The sequence below is a fragment of the Meriones unguiculatus genome, chromosome 15, assembly GCF_030254825.1.
Source record: "Meriones unguiculatus strain TT.TT164.6M chromosome 15, Bangor_MerUng_6.1, whole genome shotgun sequence".
Lineage (NCBI taxonomy): Eukaryota > Metazoa > Chordata > Mammalia > Rodentia > Muridae > Meriones > Meriones unguiculatus.
The window spans coordinates 10,832,906-10,855,752 of NC_083362.1; the positions used below are offsets into that span (position 1 = coordinate 10,832,906).

The 22,847-nt window shown below is 48.0% G+C and overlaps 1 protein-coding gene across 3 annotated transcripts; it reads left to right on the forward strand.

The window, feature by feature from the left end:
- The first annotated feature begins 55 nt into the window (after positions 1-55).
- On the forward strand, positions 56-9,285 carry Tgif1 (TGFB induced factor homeobox 1). 3 transcript variants are annotated; one of them, XM_021653416.2, is made up of 4 exons: positions 1,875-2,224; positions 2,333-2,649; positions 7,113-7,339; positions 8,195-9,285. In XM_021653416.2, the coding sequence occupies exons 2-4, from the start codon at positions 2,634-2,636 to the stop codon at positions 8,768-8,770; spliced, it is 819 nt and encodes a 272-aa protein (XP_021509091.1). In that variant the 5' UTR covers positions 1,875-2,224; positions 2,333-2,633; the 3' UTR covers positions 8,771-9,285. The 3 variants fall into 3 exon arrangements, with proteins under 3 accessions (XP_060224141.1, XP_021509091.1, XP_021509092.1); XM_021653417.2 differs by having other exon boundaries at positions 2,472-2,649; XM_060368158.1 differs by lacking the exons at positions 1,875-2,224; positions 2,333-2,649 and adding an exon at positions 56-76.
- The last annotated feature ends 13,562 nt before the right edge of the window (positions 9,286-22,847 follow it).

The following is a 22,847-nucleotide window of genomic DNA, read 5'->3' on the forward strand; positions in this document are numbered from 1 at the left end:
CCTCCTAACGGCCTCGGGATGATTTACACGAGCCCGAGGTGCGCCTTGGCGGGGTCCGGCTGGCCTTCGCGTCACGGTGAGTTTTCTTTTTTTTTTTTTCTTTCTTTTTTTTCCTCTTTTCTCCTCCCTTCCCCCCCTCCCCTCCTAGTCCGAGAGAAGCGTCTTGCTCTCCATCCCCACCCCCACTCCTGCCCCCTCCCCACCCCACCCCCTCCCGCCCGCCTGCCTGCCCTTGTAAAGTTTGTTTTCTTCAAACCGTAAAACCGCTTTCCATCTCCGTGGCCTGAGAATTCGCATTCATCAGCCAGGCCGACTTGGAGGAAAAGGAAAAGAAAAAAAAAAAAAAAGCAAAAGCAAAAGCTACCTTTTGTGTACCTAGCGAGAGGCGCCGCGAGGCCGCGGGTAACCGCCGGGAAGGAACGTTTCGGCCTCGCGCTGCTCTGGGTTGGGTTTAAGCGGACCCGAGGCCGGGTTCCGTGGAGCGGGGGACCCCTCCCGAAGCCACTGTCCCCCCCAAGTTAGCAAACAAAGCGTCCAGGCGGCCACCGCGGCGTCCGGACCCGCAGGCTCTGGCCACTCACGCCGCCCGGCTCCTCCTCTCCCGAGTCCCCCCACGTCAACCCCTGGGCGAGGGGTCCCGGGAGGCGCCGCGCCCCGGGCAGTTGGTGGAGGGGCTCGCCAGCCGGCGGGTGCACCCAGAACCCCGCGCCACGACCGCCTCCCGCGCTGGCTTCCGCGTGTGCTCCCCGGCCGAGCCCTCGGCAGAAGCGCAGGATTTGGGGAGGGGGGTGTTGTCGTTTCGAGGCTCCTCCCTCCTTGCGGTGACGCTTCTCCTTCAGTTGATTGTTTTTGGAAGAAGCACACCACGCTTCTTTAACTCCGGTTTTTATTGTTATTATTTTGCGCGCTCCCGGAGGGGCTGTCTTTGGGGAAGGGGGCGCGGCAGCGGAGGCTGCTTTCGTTTCCAGCGTAACCGTAAACAGGCTCCAAAGTCTAGCGGGTCACTCGGTGGCCGCCTTAAGTGTGACTCGGCTTTAACCTTGTTTTCACCGGTCTGTCTCCTCCTGCCGGATCTCCACCGAGGTCACAAAACCAGAAAACAGCCACAGAGTCGAAACTGGAGGCAGACACCGGCGCTGACGTCGCCGCTCACCTTATTTACGTTTTTTTTCCCCCTTCGGGTTCTTTTTTTTTTTTTTTTAAGTTATTGGGGAAAGTCTTCCGTGACATGTGACAGTTGGTTTGCTTTTTACAACCGGCATAGGTGAAAACTAGACCCAGAAAGTACGGGCATGCGCGTCTTGAAGTCGGCCAAAACAGCATCTGGCTTGTATTTCGGGGTTGGAGGGGGGGTAGGAGGCATCTTCGTGGAACTCCTCCCGGAGCGCCCCTCTTACGCAAAATAAACCAATAGGAACGAGTGTTTACTTAATGGCTAGTTTCTGTTTGAAATTCTTAAGGGCTTAGGGGGTCCTTCCCTGGTGGGACACTGTTTACCGAAACGTACCGGCCGCCCGGCGTGGTCACCCATCTGGTTAGAAAAGCCCGGGGGTGCGCATGGGGGCGGGGGGATGTCACAGCAGGGCGCACACGCGCCGTCTCCCCCAAGCCGAGACGTTTAAAGAGCATGTGAGCATGACAAGTGTCTATCGGAAACGTGTTGGATTTCGAAACTTGCAATCCAATCCGGAACTCGGAGCTTTAGCCAGGGGGAACAGACGTTCGCCCAGGGTGCCCACGTCTAGTCCCCCCCCCCCCCACTGTCCTCGTTGGAAGAAGAGTCCGAGAGGAGGAGGGTGCGCCGCGCCCGCCCGCGTGTCAATGGCAGCTGCGCCTTCTGGAAGAAGTTGGTTCTTGTCCGGAATACTTTTCCTCTGGTGCCCCACCCCTTGACTCAGAAGCCGCTGCCTCTGGCGGCTGGAGCAGGGACGGCGGGGCTTTGGGCAGCTGTCAAAAACAAGGGTCGGGGTGTCTTCCCTAGGGCGCAGGGGGGCCGGGGGAGACGTGCTTAGTTAGCCCTGTCCCCATCTGTTGCAAACTACACGCACTCTCCGCCGGCCCCAGGAGGAAAGGCCCCGAAGGAGAAGCCGGCGTGGCCGCGGAGGGCTGGGCATGCCGACCGGACTCGCTCCGTGGCCGGGCAGGCCTGGTGGGGTCCCAGGGCTCCGCCACCCCGGCGAGGGGCCGGGGATGTCGCCCCCGTCCCGGGCTGTGGAGCTGGAAGGTGCGGGGGAGGGGCGGAGGAGCGGCGGGGCGGGCGGGGGATGGGGCGGGCGGCTGGGGGCGGAGGCAGGACCTCCTGTACCTTCCCTCTGCTCTCTCACTCTGACAGCGCCGAGGTGCGCGGAGTGGAGCGGGAAACAAAGGAGCCGAGGAGGGAGGGGAGAGAGTTGGGCCAGGGAGAGCCCCCGGCTGGCTGCCAGAAGATCCCGGCTGGAGGAAGCCCAAGTGTCACTTGAATTCCAACCCAGGAGGCAGCGCCCGGGGCCGAGCACCTTGTTTAACTAGTGGCTGGAGTAGTCTCCCGTAAGTTGCCGGAGCGCCAGTGAAGGAGGACCGTCGCCCGCCCCAGCCCCTCCGGCTGCTGGCCCCGACACCCCGGCGGCACCTCTCGCTGGGAGGCCAGCTCCAGAATGAAAAGCAAGAAGGGTAAGGTTGCGGCGGGCGGCGAGCAGCCGGGCAGCGGTGCGGGGCATGTGCGGGCCGCGGCGGCTCCGGGGACGCGGACTTGGCGGACTTTCCGGCGCGGGGTCCCCCGGCTGGAGCTGCGGCCGCGCTCTTTGTTGAGGCTGTGTCCCGAAGGGCAGTGGGTGTTCTTTTCCTTCTAGACACAACGCGAGGGGCTGTTTTGGGAGACTTCGCCTCGCCACGCTGCTGGCACGGTGTCAGGAAACACGCTCAGCGCCTTGTTTGTGCGCCTCTAAGTTTCATTGTCTTCCCTGACACCCCACGCTCGGCCCAGCCGCCGCGTGGTTCCCAGTGGCGTTTCTGGGGCAGGGGCGTGGGGTGGGTGTCCGAGGGCCCCCCACTCTCGTTTTTCCCTGTGGGGGGTCCGTGGCGCGTTCCAGCCGCCTTACCTTTTGTCTTAAAAGTTTGTGGTTCCGGGTGCCCTCTCTCCCACCGGATCCTGGCACCGTTTTCTAAGGGATGAGGTGGTTTTCACTATCAAAGGAATGTGATCATACGTTATGAGGGCGAGCACAGCTTTGGAAAGCTGGACTTTTTAAACGACCAGCTTCTGAAAGTTTTCCCATGATGAGCTGAGGACAGTGGGCTGGTGGCACCGTGCAGTCAGGATGTGTCCAAGTGTGACAAGCAGGCTTGGTTGTAAGTGCAAAGAGCGAGGCTGTCATTGTTTCCACCAAGCTTTACAACAAAAACTTGCCGTCAGTCTGGTTAAAAAACAAAATACACAGGAGAGGAAGAAAAAAAAAAAAAGAAACCCGAAAGGTCAAAGACTGTGAAGTCCCTTTTGAAGCTAACTTTGGAGTCCCTGGCTGGGAGGTCCCTCGAGTGTTCAGTCCGTGGGCTGGAGTTGGCTTTTCTGTTGTGATTTATGTGGAGTGGTTCAAAACAGAAGTTAATCGCTTGGGGAAGCTGGCGAGAGGGGGGCGCTGCTGCGCATGCCCAGGAGCTTCCTCGAGTTTGTTACTCCACATTCTTTCAGACCCAGACCGCGACTGCAGTTCCAACGGAACACGGTTACGGCGGCCGCCGAACACACGCCCCGCGGGGTTTCTCCCCGCTCCCTACAGGGTTGTGTGGATGTAGTTCCGTGGGAGACCCTGAGACACAGAACTCATGAAGACCTCGGGTACTGGGTTGAGCTGGCCTCCTTGCCCATCTCCTCCCTGGGAAGAGAATGGGGACGCTTAGAGTTGGGGACAGTTCAACTGGGCCCTGGGGAAGGCTTGGGCAGTCTTTCCGAGAGCCGTGCCACCCCTTGCCGAGACTGACAGGTCTTGGGCCCCTGCGAGGCGTCCTGCTCCAATAGCACCTAAATGAGGGTAGTTTGGTTTTGTGTGGTTCCAGAGTACGGAATGCAAAGCTGGGTTTCCGGGGGGGTGGGGGGGCTGATACTAGCCTCCCACTCAGGTAGCACCTCCTGGGTGTCCCCTTCCTCAGATGCGAGGCCTGGGGAAAACATCAGCGGTCCCCAGCCCAGAGCGCGTGGGTCCTGCAAGTCAACCCCCAACTCACGGAAACAATGAATGGTGACGTGTTGGAGAGGAAACTTTACAGAGACCACTTCTGAGCCTCTCGTGGGGAGAGCCGAGAGTGCCGAGACGGTCCGGGTTCCTTTCCCTTTTTAGGCGTCCCCAGCACATGGTCCGGGTAGGGGCCAGACTGTGGAGGATGTGAGCTGCGCCGCCCCGTTTCTAGTTCCTTGGGGACCAGGGCCAGCTCGGTTGCTAACTTGTACGTACAGTTAGCAGGCGGGCTGCAGTTGGGGCTCAAGAACTCTGAAGAACAAAAGCGGCTCTCTCCTCCGGCTCCTCCCTCTCCAGCGAGCCTCCGCAGCGCAGCCTCCCCCCTCGGCGCCCCCCCACCCCGCCCGAGACTACCTGGGAGGGGAGGGCGAGCTTCCCTGTCCTGGGGCCAGGACTGCTTAAACCTGTCCTGCCTATTGTCTGGCTTAGGAGAGTGCACATCCTTTCAGTTTTCTTTAAAACGGAGACTGGTATGGGCTAACTAAAGTGTTCTCGTAGAAAGCCCCGACTGCCGGAAAGGGCTCCAAAAATGTCCGCAGAACGGGCTAGGAGAAGGATCTACAAGGAATACTCCAGAGTGTCCTCGTGGGGTCTCCAATCCTGTTGAGTCTGTTCAGGGCTGAGCTGCCTGGCTGGGTCCCTTCAGTGACCTGTAGATTTGGTAACCAGACTAACTTCCAGAGTTTTTTTGTCGGAGGGAATAGACTTTTTAGGTTTGGTTTTTCTTTGATCTTTTCCCCACATTTCTTTTTCTAGTCTCCAATATATTGTTTAAAACCCAAGCTCTCCCCACCCCCAACCTCGGTGTTTCATAGCTTCAGAAAAAGAAAGTGAAGAAGCAAGATTTGCTTCTTAGAGCCATGGGATCCACAGGCCATCTTGTGGCTTTCTAAACAGCATTTTCTTGTGTGTGGATAGAGTAAGATGTTTGTGATTCTGTCCCACACCCACCTCTCTCCCTCCCCAACCGCATTTTTTTTTTTTTTTCAGAGTGTAAGCAAAGCGAGACGATTGGAAACAAGTCCTAACTGGGAAACTTTTCAAAAGCTCTGTTACAGTAGGAAATGAGTAACAAGGAAAAAAGTCTTTGTTTTTCCAAGTCGAGCCTCATCGGGAGGGAGTTTTAATGAAAATAGCCCTGACAGTAGCGAACGTGGGCTAGCAGAGCTGAACCTATCAGCTGGCGCACCCAAGGCCGAGTCCCAACTTCCTGTTCCTTCAGCCTTTGTGCACGCTTTGGAAACACTAGTGAAGAGGTCCAGGGCCTGGCTGGCTGGCTGGCTTTGGTTTTTCTTCTCTCCGTCTCTGTCTCTCTCTCTCTCTCTCTCTCTCTCTTCCTCAAATGAACAGAGCTGGCAGTTTGGTGTTGCTTAACTGAAACCTGCTTTGTGTCCCTAACCTATGCTGAAAGATCAGCTTCTTGTCAAACTCCAGCGAGCAGATCAAAGGGCAGGCGTTAGGGGTTTTTTGTTTCAATCACTTTGTTATTACCACTTTACAGTTGGGAATTAACTGTTCAAGGAGCAAATTTTCACACTTTGCCCCTCCTACATTTAAGAAAAGAGGGAAGGGGATAAATAGCATTGAAGAATGTCTGGTTTTTCTGAAGTTGGGAGTTGAAGCAAATTGCTTTATTCAAATGCGCTTAGTTACCCCACTAATCTGACATGTTTAAAAGCGAGATTTCTTTGGTTACTAAAGCAAATGTGAAACAGGAACTCATTTATAATCAGGATTTTTGGTAATTGATAGTTTTCCCCCCAAATTTCAATAGGGGGCTTTTAAAGTTTCTCAGATTCTGTACAATGAAAGCACTTTCGGTTTTAAAAGTGCCCTTTCTTTAAACTTTTTCTTCTTGAAACAGATGAAGTGCATCTTCAGGAAGGAATTGTTCAGTTACATAGCAGTTAAAAATGGAGGGTTCTTGTGGCTTATTTATGGCAGTTAAGCCTTAAGCTACAGTGAATTTGCAAGATCATGTGCCTCTTTTGTTAGAACCTGCTTTTACTTTGTCTTTGCTGGATTTGGGCTTTTCCTGTAGGAAGGCCTTCTAGCACCTTCTGCCCCCTGCAGTCCAAAGCTAAAAATGTGTCAACAAAGTTCTGGTTGTAAAAAAAAAAAAAAAAATTCTTTAAAATTTATAGAGTTGATGTATCAATGTGAAGAATATTGTTTTCATTTCCTAGATCAGTAAAGGCACTCAATTAGGACTGAATAAAAAGCTATACAAAGCTAAAAAAAAAAAAAGATACACCTGAAATGAATAGAAACACTGAGTCGCAGATTATAAAGTTTATATTGTCAACTTTTAGATTTGAAAGGAGTTAATAGCATTTGTTAGTTAAACCGTTCTAAAGTTCAAAATGATGTCTGTAAAAGTCAAGCTGGCCTGAATTTTCACTGAACTCTGATTTAAATACTCTGTAGGGTTTGTGAATTCTTAACATTTCTGGTAGGATTAAAGTATTTACCACCAAAATAGCTTCCTTTGTGGGCTGCATATTCAATTTTCTTTGTCATGTAAGAATTAAAGGCTGATGGGTAGAGTTCTCGGGTCATATCTAATTGACTACCCAAGAAAACCTTGAAGTATATAAAAATGCACAGTGCTTGCTTTTATGGAAAGCCTTTCATGAAAGAAGAAAGGCCTCAAAGACAAGCTTGTGAGATATGTTTCCACACTGCCTGGCATCCTTCCTGACTCAGGTGGAATAGCTCATTCCCTGTAAGGAGAGAGAGAGAGAGAGAGAGAGGGAACTTATATCCCAACCTGCAACAGCAAGACTGAAAACTTCACATTCAGAAGTTGAGAAAACACAAGGACGCGGAATAGTCTAAGCAAATGAATGAGCTTTCAGATGCTGACAAAGTGAGTGACAGTGGGCCTTTGTCCTTTCTCAGGCGTTGTTGCGGCATCCGGCAGTGAAACTGAGGATGAAGACAGCATGGACATTCCCCTGGACCTTTCCTCTTCAGCAGCCTCAGGCAAGAGAAGGAGGAGGGGCAACCTGCCCAAGGAGTCAGTCCAGATCCTGCGGGACTGGCTGTATGAGCACAGATATAACGCGTACCCCTCGGAGCACGAGAAAGCGCTGCTCTCGCAGCAGACCCACCTGTCCACGCTACAGGTAAGGAGAGAAGTAGAGGTTAGTGCCAGAATTTCACCTCAACCCAGGGTTCAAGCTCTGCCCCCTAACCTATATGTACACTTTTTCCTTCATCATTAGACATCTTAGAGCATTCCTGTGTGTCCTTAGTCACCTAGGAGAGAGAGAGAAACAGGATCTTTCATTGTGAACGTTATAGTGTGAAAAGCTAATAATTGGCTATTTATAGAGGACAGAAACACTTGACACTCATCTGTCAGGAAGCATTTCCTTCAATGCCCAAAAGAACCTATGCCCTGCCGATTGAAAAGGAGGTTAAACCTCACTCTATTGCCCAGGAAACTGGTTTGATATTTAAACAAGGACAGACCTCAGTGAGGTAATTCATGTTGTGTCTGTTGACACAGTCATTTGAACTGAGAGAGATCAGTTACTGGGGGTGTGGCCTCTTTTATACAGGAAAGGCTTTCCTGTAGTTGATTAACTTGAATGCTAGGGCAGTAGGCAGTAGGTTGAAACAGACTTAAAGGTGAACCTTCCTTAAAGTTATTCTCAGGTATTCGGGATTCTGTACCTTTTCCTTGCTTCTGAAAGGTTTCTGGATGATGCCACCTCCAAAGCAAATTTGTGCTTATGACTGGCTTCTTGGGCCTCCTAATACAATAGCTTGTAAGTCCAGGGAAGCTGCTGCTTTTTGTTGTTGTTTTTAAGTCATTGCTGGGCCCCTCACATGGTAGGCAAATGCTCTGTCACTGACCTCCCTCCTTTAGTCCCACATAAGCCCTTTTATGCCTCCTTGAAGTCAGGCACCCGTTTTCAGAACCTGTTTGTCAAGTGAACTGAGAAAGTGTTGAAGCAGACCCTGTGTGATTTCAGGTCTGTAACTGGTTCATCAACGCCCGCCGCAGGCTCCTCCCTGACATGCTGAGAAAGGATGGCAAAGATCCAAATCAGTTCACGATTTCCCGCCGTGGGGCCAAGATTTCAGAAGCTAGCTCTATGGAAGCTGCAATGGGTGGTATCAAAAACTTCATGCCAGCTCTAGAAGAGAGCCCGTTTCATTGCTCAGCTGGACCCAGCCCAACCCTAGGGAGGCCAGCGTCTCCCAAACCTTCCTCCCCAGGATCCATTTTGGCTCGCCCATCAGTGATCTGCCATACCACTGTGACTGCGTTGAAAGATGGGCCTTTCTCTCTCTGCCAGCCGGTCGGTGTGGGACAGAGCACAGATGTACAGCAAATAGCGGCCAGCAACTTTACAGACACCTCTCTCATGTACCCAGAGGACGCTTGCAAATCTGGACCGAGTCCAAACCCTCAGAGCGGTCTTTTCAACACTCCTCCCCCAACCCCGCCCGACCTCAACCAGGATTTTAGCGGATTCCAGCTTCTAGTGGATGTCGCTCTCAAACGGGCGGCAGAGATGGAGCTCCAGGCCAAACTCACAGCTTAATCGTTTTCCAGCTAAAACAGTTCTCCAAAGTATGGTCCTGATTGCCGGGGGTGATAGCAAGAGATGCATTATTTTATATATTTTTCTATTAATATTTGCACATGGGATTGCTCGAACGAAGCTTCCTGTTACTAAGATGTCTTCAATGGAATACAGTCATTCCAGGAACTACAGACTAAAGCTACTGTAGAAACAAAGGGTTTTCTTTTTAAAATGTTTCTTGGTAGAATTTTTTTTACAATGTGAGATGGTTCCCAATATCATGTGATCTTCTCCCCACTCCTTTTTTGTGATGTTTTTTTTTTATTTTTATTTTTTTTTTATTTTTTAAGACTGTGCAATACGTAGAAGGCCCTAGCTAGCATCTTTCTGTTCCCATGTGGATCAGGATGCCCACATACAGTCTAACGGATAAACTCTCAGTTTTGTTTTTTTTTTTTAAGATTCAAGCAAGTATGAATCTAGTTGTTGAATACCTTTTTCATGATGTAATAAAGTATTTTCTTTAAAAGTTATTGCAATGAAGAGCGTTTTCTTGTAGGAAGTCCTTAGAACCCAGTAGGAATACAGCTCTGCTATGAGCAGGACACGGGCAGGGCAGAGTGACCTGGGGGGGGGGGGTGTGCTTTGAAGAGCTGTGGACAACAAGCCAGGATGAATACACAGGATGCGTGATGTTTACTCTTGACTGGAGGGGGAGCCTGCCTTTCCTTCTTTGCTTAGGGATGAACGGCAAGCTGCCTTGTGGTGTCAGTGTTCACTTCATCCCTACATCAATAGGAAGCTGCCAAATATTTCAGACAGGCTGGGTGTTAAAGGAAAGGCTTCTAGCAACTGGTCATAGCTTACCTCTTTCCAAGTAGCCAGTACAAGCCCTTTTCACCTGTCTAACTGGTGGTACCGTTAGGGAAGGCTTCTGCACTCGAGGGTAGCACTCGGTTGCCGAGAAGTGACCTTTGACACATTTTAAGAGCCTTTTCCTGAAGGATGACATGACCAAGAAGGCCCTGCCTTTGATAGGATTTTGAGTTTATTGAACTTCCCAAGGTCGGAGGTTTGAAAACCATGTACAAGGGGAGTCTGTTAGGATAGAAATCTCCTTACAAAGCCTGCTCGGCCAGAGGGGAGTTGGTTGTGGTCCTTCCCCTTGTCACAGCCACAGAATCATTCTTACAAAGTGATACTTAGTGTGAGGTCCCTTTGTTGTTAAAGCCCCCAAGGCTGTGAGTGGAGGGTGCGAGGTAGCCCAGGTGCCATTTCAGAGAGTAGGAAATTCTTACATAGTCAGGTTTGCCTCTAAGTGTGGAAAGTCACAGCTGTAGACAGGAAAAGATACACTCAATGAGTTACTCCGTAAGTGAAACAGAAAAACCCACAGTGAAGAGCCTAGAAGTGCAACAAAGCGAAGGTCTTCCAGCTGCCTTCTCTCAGAGTCACTTGACACATGACGAATGAACGAGGGCAGGTAAAGAATTATGCCTACTTCAAAGCTGGATCAAAGGTCACAAGGTTTGCTATATAAATCCTGACTGCCTGTCCATGTTAAGGTGCTGCTCACATTAAAAGAAAGTGAAAAGGACCCCCACCCCCCAAAAAAAAAAAAACGAGCTGGGGAGGGAGGTGACCGAAGGCTAGAGGCTGATATATGGTAAATAAAAGCCAGTATTTTGAAACATGGAATTGAAATGCTTTCATATCGGCCTGGCGTGGTGGCACCCTGTAATCCCAGCACTGAAGAGGCAGGAAAATCAGAAGGTTAAAGCCATACTGGGCTACATTTTGAGACTCCTATTTAAAACAAAGTTATTCATGGGGATAAGGAGTAATTCAGTTGGCAGGGTGCTTGCCTAGCCTGTGGTTGACTGGGTTCTGTCGTCCTGTTACAATCAGTATGTTTAGTACTTTACACCCAAAATATTGCCACCGCTGAGCTCAGTTATCTGTTTATATGTATGTTTGTTTTTTCCCTGCCTTTGTTTTTGTTGTTTTTTTGTTTGTTTTTTGTTTTTTTTTTTTTGCCTCCGTTTTGTCATATTTCATTTTAATTGGTATTTTCTAGCCTTTTTTTTTTTTTTCCAGTTATGAACCATACTTGTTAGTTCAGTTGTAGTGTTTCTTGGGCTCACCAAGCAAACCATGCTGACTTTGAACTTCTCGAGACCCCCTTCGTCTGCCTCCCGAGTTCTGCAACCAGAGGCACTCAGCTTTGCTGTTACCTGAGTGGCTGCAGGGAGCACAGCATCTTCAGTTTATTGGAGTCTGTCCAGTGCCTCCCATTCTTTCCTGTAGATTCAAGAGACTTCCGGTGTCATTCCCCGGAAGCCTGAGGAATCTCCTAAAGGCCTGCCATGTGAAACGGTTCCATGGAAACCAAGTTGACTAACCTAAGCTCACGTCACAGGGCTCACCTGTAGAGAGAACATTTAATTTTTTTCTATTGAACTTTACTTCATTTTACTGTTGTCTTGGAAGGGTGCTTTCACTTACGGAGAATCTTAGGTTGCTACTTGTTTTCCTTTAGCGTGTATATAGCCTCTGCCCCTATTCTGTTGGCGATGACACCTGCTGTCATTCCTTTTGTCCTTACAAGCAATGCTGTGTTCTTTTGGAATTTCAGCAGTCAAGTCTTAGTGTGACTGGGAGGAGTTCTCGCTTCATTGTTTTTTTGTGTTTTGTTTGTTTGTTTGTTTTCATTCATGCAAACACTGCCCCAATCAGGCCAGACAGAGGCTTTGCCTCCCTTCAGACCAGGGGCTGAGGCACTGGGGCCCCTGACAAGTCCATGTCAACAACATACAGCCACCAGGGACTTCATTCACTCCCCACAGTCTACACTCAATAGTGCATGGTAAGGTCCTCTGGAATTCTCCCTTGGGAGCACCATAACAGCACATTCAGCATTTCCCAGGGCTCTTAGATCAAGCAGAGATGACACATACCTACCCCTTAAGGTACCTTGAGCCTTCTTCCTTTTTGGATTTAGAATTTCCTGTCACAGAGAAACCTTGCCCGGAAAAACAAACCAAAATGACTGAAGCCTAAAATGGTCCTCAAAACCATCATTATAGCATCATCCTTTCACCTTTACTGTGACTAACCAGCGATGGGTTTTCCTGCCAGGTTTGACCATTCCCAGCCCTCACACTGAGATCCTGGTGTGAATTCCTGAGCCAGAATTCCTTAATCTCTCCCAGAGCTTCCATCTCTAAACACCTCACTGGGACCCCTTTCTCTTGGGTCCTCTGGCCCGTGAGCTCACACTGTAGGGCCTGTTTGCTCTATTGTCTTGGAGTTCATTGACCATCTTGGTTGTTGAAGTTTGCTTCCCTTTTTATTAGCTTTACACAAAATCACTGGAGTTTTGGCCACTGATTTTTAAAATAAATTTTCTGTTTTCTTCTCCCCTAAAATGCTAATAAACTTCTGTTAGATCATGCATGTTCATAAGGTTTGTATATGTTTACTATGTCAAACTCGGTAATTCATCTCAGTAATTCTCAGCTTACTCTCTGTCTTTAGTCTGCTGCTGGGCCTATCCCAGGACGTTTTGAGTTGTATTTTTTTTTACATATAGATTCTCATTTGGAATTTGGGACTCCCAGGGCTTCACCCATGTTCTGCTAGTACTTCACCACCGAGCTACACCCCAGCCTCCCGTTTGATTCTTTGATTCTTGAAGTGGTTGTCCTGCCTGTTTCCTGGGTGCTGGTATTAGAGCACACCACCACACCCAGCCTTATTCTTGTTTTTGAAAAGCCATTCCTATTCCGCTGTGATCTCTCACTGGCTTATTAATTATATATTATTTCCATGTAAGCTGGTTCTGTCTTTTTTTTCTCTCTCTCCTTTGTGGTGTGTGTAGGCCAGAGGTTGACGTTAACAGTTAAGTGTTCACTGAGGCAGGCACTCTTCTTGACCCTGGAGCTCCCTCAGCACTGTTCTGAAGATCACCTGCTCTGCCTCCTGAGCGCTGGGATTACAGCTGGGCTGCTATGCCCAGCTGGCTTTCACGGTGGGTGCTGGGGTTCGGAACCAACTGTCTGCCAGTTATAACGCGTCTTAATAGACTAAGCCTTTTACTTCAGTAGGAGGTGAATTTTGGGGTCCAGCGGGATTTTTTGTTTGGTTCGTTTGTTTTGTATGTGTGTGTGTTTTATACATACACTGGACATTGTGGATGTGACGTGATTAAATACTCAGTTCTATGACGTTCCTCTGAAGAGTTGGTTTTCTGTTTGTTTGTTGCTTTGTTTTTTGTCTTCGGGCAGTTCTCCTGGTTGCAGCTGAAGCCTGAACCTACTCTTTCACTGTCCTGCTGAGAGCTGTACTCTCCCTGGCACAGGCTGGGACTTGTCCCTGCAACAGCATTCTTTGCACAGCATCTCCCAAACCCTTCAGAACTACTTTGTCCACTCCCAAATCTTTCCATGACAGGTTAAAAATAATGTTTTTAAATTTACTTACTTTATATCTCAGAGTGTTTTGCTTGCATGTGTGCGTGTAAGTTCTGGAATTGAGCCCTAGAGAGCAAACTGCAGAGCTCAAGATTTGTTCCATGACACCTTAAGCCATGGAGGCTGCAGTCCTCAACCACTGCTATTTTTGTAGCTTTAAGTTCTATGAAGACTGGGGTTACAAACGACTATATCTTTAAGTTACCGTCCCTCAAGGGAGACAGTTTCTTTTTGCTCGGTTACTTTTAGGAGGGAGGTTGAGAAAGTCTTATTTGCTCAGGTTGGTCTCTAACTCCCTGGCCTTCAATTCAGCATCCTGCTTCCCAGGCTAGGGTCACAGGCTGTGCCATCAGTCTGACTCAACCAGATCTTTATTTGTTAAACATTCTGCTCCTATTTTTTCACTGTCAGCCTTGAACGCCTTAGTCTAGAAAAGAGTCCGCCATTCCTGGAAACTGGAGAGGAAGGAGCAGGGCTACTTTGAAAATCCCAGAGCAGCTTAGACATACTCTCCTGCCTCAGCCTCTTCATTACAGTTGCCCACCACCACACCCAGTTTTGATCATTTCTTTCCTTTTAAAGATTTATTTTGTGCCTAAAAGCGTTTTGCCTGTATGCTTGGTATTCAAGGATTTCAGAAGTGAGTGTCAGGTCCCCTGGAGTTAGAGTTACAAACAGCACTAAGATACTGTGGTTGCCTGAATCTGAACCCAGGTCTTCAGGTGCTCCTAACTGCTGAGCCGTCTCGCTAGCCCCTTAAAGGCCTTCACACACATACACACACACGCAGGGTATTGGAGTTTGCAATTAGGACAGTGTTTCTCTGTGTAGCCCTGGCTGCTAAAAACTCACTCTGTAAACCAGGCTGGCCTCAAACTCACGGAGATCCACCTGTCTCAGCCTCCCAAGCACTAGGATTAAAGGCGTGTGCCACTGCTGCTCAGCTAATTAGAAATTTGATATTTGTCACTGGCCTCATAAGATGGGAGTCACACGGCCCTTGAGAAGCCACACCCCTGTTAGCCCTGAAAACACTGCAGGAAGTTAAGCATTCATTTTTATCTACCCCCAAATTAATACGTATCTTTGGAAGAGGGCCAGAGAACCAAAATAATAATAATAATAATAATAATAATAATGTGTTAAGATCAGAGTTTTAGATCTTATTAAGGTCATTAACGGGAGAATATGTTGAGTCTTGGCCACTGAAAATCAGGACCTGTAATTAAAAACAGGCTGCCCTGTGGGCTGGGTTTTATGATTCGGAGGTTGAAAAGAGAACGCTCAACAACTGCTTTTCGAATATAGCTTAGGGCCAATGGTCACAGTAGCACAGCAGACAAACAAGGGTAAGCGCGATTGTGAGTAAGAGGGGCAAGTTTTACAGAGATTTAGCAAATGTCAAGGAAACAGGGTTTCTGAATGAAGTGTTTTACCAATACCAGTGGCTGGTGCAAGCCTGGGTAGCTCGAGGCTGACTTGCACATGACTCAGATCCCGTAATGGAAACTCACCTGGCCTTTTGAGAGCGTTGCAGGCAGGCATTTAGCAAACAGCACACACAGGTAAGTAAAAGCAAAACCGTGCAGAGATTTCAGGAGACAGTCGTCAGCCTAGGAAGCCTGGCAAGCTTTTCTGCTTTACAAAAACATTTCAAGCTCCCTTTCACTTCTTTTAATTTTGTGTGGGATGTGTGTGCGTGCACCTGTGTGGGCCACCCCACGTCTGGAGGTCAGAGGACAGCTTGGGGGGAGTCAGTTCTCTCCTTCTAAACAAACCTCCGTCATCAGGCTTGGTGAGGAGAAAGAGCTCTTCCTCATGAAGCCATGGCACTAGCTCGATATTATCTTTATAAATAAAGTTACTGAAACTTGAATATGTTGACATTTGATAAGATCATTCAAATTTATATTGGGACAGTTATGTGAAATTATGACATATATATATATACACACATATATGTTTATATATCCTAAAGCTGTACGTTTTTCTCCATGTAAATTTTAATGTGAAATCATCAATTGAAATTAAACAGAGAGTTGTTGTTCTGGTTTTATCTGTCTCATCACCTGGCCTCATAATATTTTTGTAGCTTTAAGTTCTTTCTAATGAACTTTGGTTTGAAGTTTATTTGAATGACTCCATGGAAAGCCAATATATGCTAGTTTTCCCTTATCTACTTTTTCGGGGTTTCAGTTACTCAGGGCCAAACAAGGACTAGGAATATTACATGGAAAATTCAAGAAATAAACAACTCATGTTTTAAATTTCGAGCTGTTCTGAATAGCATGATGGAATCTCGTGCAGTCTTAGCCTGTGACTCACCCTTTGGTCTGTACAGGGAATGCTCTGCCTGCCTGCCTGTTGGTTACTGAATGGACCAATGGCCTCCAGTGCTAGTGTTCATAATACAAGAATGCAAGTGCAGAGAGCCACGATGGCAATTAGCATGTTAGAGAGTAGTTAGTTCTTCCTGTGAGTGAAAAGGTGCAAGTTCCATAAGGTGAGCAAAAATTCCTATGTTGTGGCTGGTCAGTTCTAAGGGAAGATCACATCTACCTGTGAAGCTTGAGGAGGAAACAGAAGTTCTTGCTAACACTGGCCATCCCACCACAAAGCTGCACATGACAAGTACTTAGCTAAGATAAAGGGCAGGCGATACTTGTGCATACATAGTTTGGAAAAAGTGGTTATATATGACAGGATTCAATGACTACCAATGACCTCAGGTATCCAAAAAGGTGTCTTGGGATATGCACATGTCAAGAGAGAGCACTTTAAAGATGGGTGTTGATTCACGGTGGTTAATTTACAGTTTTTGGCTTACCTGTGATCTGAAAGCAGAACATATTCTGTATGAATCCTCCTGGTGTCTCAGCTGCTGAAGGCCCTGCCGGTCTGGGCAGCCATGCTGGGTCACAGCTCTCACTCAGCCACAGATCATGAAGGAAAACAAGTGACACCATGGTGTGTAGTACTGTGTTGAGATGGTTTTGATAAAGGAGCTCCATACATTACACATGACAGCAGAGGTTTATGGCCCCGTCCCAAAAACCAAACAAGGTGTTCAATTGGAAGAGCAAGCCCCTGGCTTTTCCATCCTCAGTAAGTACAAACAAACAAAACGCCACAAAAGAACAAAAATTAGGCCAGACTAAATTGGATTAAATTCATTTTGTTTTTATTTTAATTTTATTTTTATTAATTACAGTTTAATCACTTTGTATCCCAGCTGTAGCCCCTTCTCCCATCCCCTCCCAATCTCTTCTTCTCATCGCCCTCCCTCCTTCTTCTTCTCCTATGCCCCTCCCAAAATTCATTTTGTAATTAGAATATTTGAAACTTATGACAGCTTCATCTGGCTGTAATACAACCATAAAGAAGGCTATGTGCACAGCAAATCTACACAATCAAAAACACCATTTATTTAAGTTATTCTTATTAATAATCTTGATATGTAAATTACCTCAATCCAATCATTTCACAATTTATATCACAGATCAACATATCACAAATATGTGCAGTTTTTTTCTTCACAGTGTTTGTAAGGACTTTATAAACTTTAAAATAACTCTAATTGTAGAAATTTTCTAATATTTTCTGTAACTCCAGGATAGTGAAATGTCAGATTAAGAGGTGGGGTTCGGGTCAGTGATTCTGTGCTTTCACAGGGTCCAAGGTTCAAATTAATTTAAAAGCAGAAACCTGTTTACTGAACACATTCTGTTACCATTTATTTCACTGTATTTATTGAGCTCCTTGTTGAGACTTCGCAACCCCAGTGAGAGGGGGGTACTGCCGGGGTAGTGCTGACTGACTCCCAGGGTTCAGCTTGTCTGCGGTTACTGGCTGGAACTCGGCCCTCAGTCACCGCGGATCCTGCACACTCACGCTGTGTGTGCACTTGAAACCAAACGACTTGCAAAGCAATAACTCAAAAAGACAACAAAGGAACAAAAACACCCCACACTCTTTCATAAAGATTTTGGAGTTGCCTTGGCAAATGATTGTTTTACAATTTTATTTCCTAAATAGCTCTATTTTTCTGCCTGCCAAGTTACCCCCTGTCCTCCTCCACCCCTTTTCGTGTTGGTCGGAGACTTGCAAGAGGCACATCCTCCTGGCTTCTAGTGAACTCTGCCTTCTTAGTGTAAGTACTAACGCTCGCCCAACCGCTCAACACTTTTCATTTTCTCTTCCAGGCGTCAGCTGTCTGAGCCTTTGTTCTCCAGTGAGTTTGTTCTGTTTTCATCCTCTAATTCTGCTCTCATCTTTTCTCTATTCGTACTCTGGCTTTTAGTAGAGACAAGGGGACCCCGCTGCCTTACGGGGCTTATGATGAAGCCATCCCTCCCTCTCCCATCCATAACTCATCCATCCATTTTTGCAAAGGGGACGCGCGTTGAAGAGAGCCGGGGAAGTCTAGTGGTGTTAAGACCAATCTTAAAAATCAACAAATACCTTTACGCAAAGAAAACAGACCACGCCCCTCCCCTCCCCAGACGGAACCAGGGTAATCGGCCTGGGCAAGCTTTCTGAGAGGCTCACCTCTGGGCAAGATGATCCGGTTCGCGGCGGCGCTGCTCTTCGCGCGCAGGTGCTGCGCGGGCTCGCCAGCTCCGTGTTAATTTGAGCCCTCAGAGGGACCTTTGATCAGCGCGCTCGCAGCCGGAGGGCTTCCCGAGCTGGCTCCGGCAACTTCAAAAGAGAGCTGTAAAATGGACTGTAATCTCGGCCTTCCTGTTCCTGCGCCTGGTGTCCCCCCATCCACACCCCCACCCCCGGGTCCTCACTCAACCGCCAGGCTTCCCACAGGACCATTGTCCCCGGTCCTGCTTGGAGCAGTCACTGCAAACCCCGTGTGCGCTTACGGGGGTGGGGGTGGGGGGGCGCCGGACCACTTGGTGACTTCAGGTTTCGTCCAGAGGAGGGCCTGGGCTCAGGCTCTTTTACAGGGATGTGGAGATGGGCATGTCACTTAATGCTGGCTGGCCGGCCTGAAGCTGGATGTGAAAAGCCATAGCCAGTTTGGGAGAAGTGTGTGCCAAGAAGGCAGCTATGTTAGTGCAGTGTGTTTCCACAGACTGTCAGTGGGCTGAGATTTTTATCCAGAAACTACAACAAAACTGACCAACAAAGTCAGTCCATCTATCCATCTATCTATCCATCTATCTATCTATCTATCTATCTATCTATCTATCTATCCATCCATCCATCTATCCATCTATCTATCTATCTATCTATCCATCCATCCATCCATCCATCCATCCATCTATCTATCCATCCATCCATCCATCCATCCATCCATCTATCTATCTATCTATCTATCCATCTATCTATCATCTAGTGTTTTGGGACATTTCACTTTATAGTCCTGGCTGGCCTGGACCTCTACATCCTCCCTCCCCTCTTCTTTCTCCATTTTCCTCCCTACTTGCCTTTGTATTTTCTTATTCTTTCAAGGCACACATAATTTTGGGTTCTGGGATCATAGTCATGTTTGGGATCCAAACAGTGAATTTTAAAAATGTAACACTGATCTATTTTGTGTGTGTCAACTGTGCATAGCTTGGCAAGTGCACAGAACCCAGACACCTGACAGGGTCAGTTCTCCTTTTCCTCTTGAGATCAGACTCAGGGCCTCAGGCTTCACAGTAGGCGTTTTTAACTCCTGAGCTGTCTTCCTGGCCCTGATTGATGGCTTATATTGCGACAGCTCAGGGGGAAAGAGAATGACTTGTTTGGAGAATGACTTGTTTGCGTAGCCTTAAGCAGGCTTTTTGTTGTTTTTCTTTGGTACTTGGGCTTGAACTCAGAACCCTGTCAGTTTGTGAGGCAACCCCCGCACCCCCAAGCTACATAGAAACAGAGAGCCTTCCAAGGAAAAGTATTCAGAATCTCTGAAAACCTTGGTTTCTTTATCTACAATTTGGTATCTAAAACAACACTACTGCCCTCCTTAAGATCCCACTAAACTTAAAAGTTGTTGAGAAAAATCACAGAAGGTAAACTAAGGTCTCTTCTAAGTATCCCACCTGAGCTGGTAGAGGGAGCCGGTGAAAGCAAATCAAAGGCTTTGCCAAGGCCCGGGGGCTGGAAGCATAGGCTACTCTTGCAGAGGACCCTTGTTCTAGCACCCACTCTGCAGTTTCCAACCGGCTGTGACTCCAGCTTCTACGGATTCAGTACTGTCTTCCGGCGTGTGCAGGGCACCAGAGTGGACACAACACACGCAGACACAACACCGGTACCCATAAAATAAATGAAAGGACTGGGGTTTTCTTGGGAAAACTCAGCGGCAAAGCACTGGCCTAGCATGGGAAAGGCCCTATGGTCGATCCTAGCACTAAAAAGGACAAGAACACAACACAACACAACAACAACAACAAAAACTCTCAGTGAAGGGACTACTTCACTAGAGCTTGTGACCATCTTTGACGCCCTCACACTACTTCCTCCTGTGAGGTCTTAGGGAAATAGGAGCAGCTTCGCTGCTGTGTCAATAGAAGCTGGAGAAGAGCAGGCTGAGGAATGAACAAGTCAGGGCCGGACTGGAGCCAAAAGGCAGAAGTGAGGCTGGGACATCTGCCCGCAAGCAAGTAAGAGGAAGCAGGACTTTGACCCGACCATGGAAGAGTCACTGGAAGATCTGTTTGTTAGCAGCTCAGTCGTGCTCAAAAGAACTCGTTCTTGCTTGGCGTAGATCCCAGCACTCGGGAGGCAGAAGCAGGCAGATCTCTGAGTTTGTGGCTAGCCTGGACCACAGAGCGAGGTCTAAGACAGCTAAAGCTCCATAGTTAGACCCTGTCAAATAACAAACAAAACAAACATACAAACCCCACAAAATCAATAACACCAAAAGAACTTACTCTTTGTAACTTTATTGTGTGTGTGTGTGTGTTTTAGGCTTATTTCTGATGTTCTAATAAAACGCTGGCACAAACCAACTGGGGGAGGGAAGGGCTTATTTATGTGGCTTATACTTCCTCATCACAGTCCATCACTAAGGAAGTCAGTGTGGGACCAGGAGGCAGGAGCTGAAGTAGAGTCCATGGCTTGCTCCTCATGGCTTGCCCAGCCTGCTCTTACACCACCACCTAGGACCACCTGCCCCGGAGGTAGTATTACCCACAGGGGGTGTGCCCCTAGTAAATCAAACATTAGTGAAGAAAATGCCGCACAGACATAGCAATTTGGGCCAACGTGATGGAGGCAATTCCTCAGTGGAGAATATCTCTTCCCACTAATTTGTGTTAAGTTGACAAAAACTAACTAGCGCGGAAAATTTGACCAGAAATGATGTCTGTCTTTGGACAAAACCATCAAAGGGGTCTTTGCAAACTTTGGGGTTGACGTTTCAGGGAAAAGAACAATCTGTGTTAAAACATTAAATCTGAGAGTCAAGGTTTCTGTTTCAGGTGGGAGTAATTGGCATGCAAGAAACAGTGTGCCTTGAAGAAGTCGGTAGAGAAGAGTGCAGAGCGGAGGGTTGAGGACAGATCAGAGTAGGAACAGGAATTCGCATTTGCCGCGTAGTCTGCTGGCGGACCACTGGAGGACGGAAAGATCCTAAAATATTACAGTGTTTCTTTCTTTTTCCTCTCCTTCCCCTTTTCCTTCATCCCTTCCTTCCTTCCTTGGTGCTTAGGATAACGCCCAGGGTCTTGTCTATCCTAAGCATTCATCCCAACACTGAGCTACACTTGCAGCCCCACTAGTTTCCTGAAGACCCTCAGAGCTCCAGTAGAACCTGTAGCCAACTAGGGAATTGACTGGACTGTATCCATGTAAACTGAGCACGAAGCCAGAGGAAGATCTGGTGACTGGAGAGGAAAGAGGCTGTGACTACAAGAAATAAAAGGCACAGCCTCTAAGTCAGGGCAAGCACTGGGCAAAACTGCACATGCCCTCAGAAGGGCATCTCACAGAAAAGAGCCACGGAGGGGCAAGGCTGGCGAGAACCCAAAAACGGCCCAAGCAGGAAGGGGCTGGGTGAGCGTGAGGGGCAGGTCGGAGTCAGATCCTAAAAAGCCTCCAAACAGGCCCAGAGCATGTGGGCCACGTGCCCACTAGCCCCCCATGCCAGCTCTGCACCTGCCAGTGGGAAATACAGACGTGGGTCCCCTTCCAAAGGGACCATCAGGGCCAGTGAGCCAGCCCAGCAGGTTAAGGCTCTTACTGCCAGTCCTGACGACCTGTGTTTGCTCCTCAGGACCCAGGAGGTAGACGAGCAGACTGACTCCCTCAACTCGGCCTCCGACCTCCACACGTGCAGAGGGGTATGAGCCCAGCCCAGGCCTCACAAATAAGTAAAAGAACCAGGGGAGGTCTTCAAGTGCTTGGGTGCATACTTTAGGTCCCTAAATGGGTGAGGCAGGAGTTTGAGCCTGAATGGGTGAGGCCGGAACTTGAGCCCAGGTGTTCGAAGTCAAGGTAGACAACGCAACACAAAACAAAAAAAACAAAAACAACATCAACAACAACAAAAAGGGCGACTGGCACACAACAATCAAAATGCAGATGACAACAAAAGAGGAAGTAGGTGGACCAGGAATTCAAGGTTATCTTCAGTTATGCACTGAGCTGGAGGTCGGCCTCAAGTACATTTGACTTTGTCTCAAAAACACAAAACAAAGCGCAGCGTCCAAAGCCCCCCCAACTGTGATTTTGACTCATTCAGTAGAAAAGACTAACAATTAAACCCTTAGCGTGGGTTTTCACCATCTCTCATCATCTGCCAGCTTTAAATAGAAATTAGGACCATTTTATTTTATTTTTATTTTTTTATTTTTTTTAAAGATTTATTTATTATGTATACAATGTTCTGTCTGTGTGTATACCTGCACGCCAGCAGGGGGGAAGCCAGGTATCATTATAGATGGTTGTGAGCCACCATGTGGTTGCTGGGAATTGAACTCAGGACCTTTAGAAGAGCAGCTAGTGCTCTTAACCTCTGAGCCATCTCTCAGCCCCCAGGACCATTTTATTATATGTGGAACTTCCCAAACTACAAACTTCAATTCCACTTTTTTCCCCCCAGAGTTTGGCTTTATTTTGCAGTACAGAAATCATTTGGAGCCATTTTGAGGCAGACGTCATTGAAACTGAGGCTTGGTCCATTGAAGAAGCCATATATTGGGAGTCTAAATTGAATATTCTTCGGTTTGGGAAAACATTCAAAGTTTTCTCTGTTTTCTCTGTCAAGTATTACAGCAGGGACCAAATAGCAGAGCCAGATGTTTTGTTTATGTGGGTGTAAACTTTTAACCAAACCTTAGACTTAGGAGTTGTTTGGAGAAAGTCAATTCCACTTCTTACCCAGGCCTCCTATCTTGTTACATCAGCTGCACCCAAGTTGGGTGTTTGTTTGTTTGTTTGTGTTCCTTTTCTGGACTTAATCAGTTCATATCTTAAGCAACACACCCCAAGTCAGGAAGAACTGAGTCCGAGAGCCCACGGGGAGCCCTCTTGCCCTCGCCTTCTTGTTCATTGTTGGCTAACACGGGGAAGTCACAGGAGCAGGAAGGAATGTGGCAGGGTTCCTCATTCACTCGTGTTTCTCAAATATCAGCTTTTTCTTTTTCTTTCTTTCTCCCCCCCTCGCTTGGATGGAAAGTTCTCCT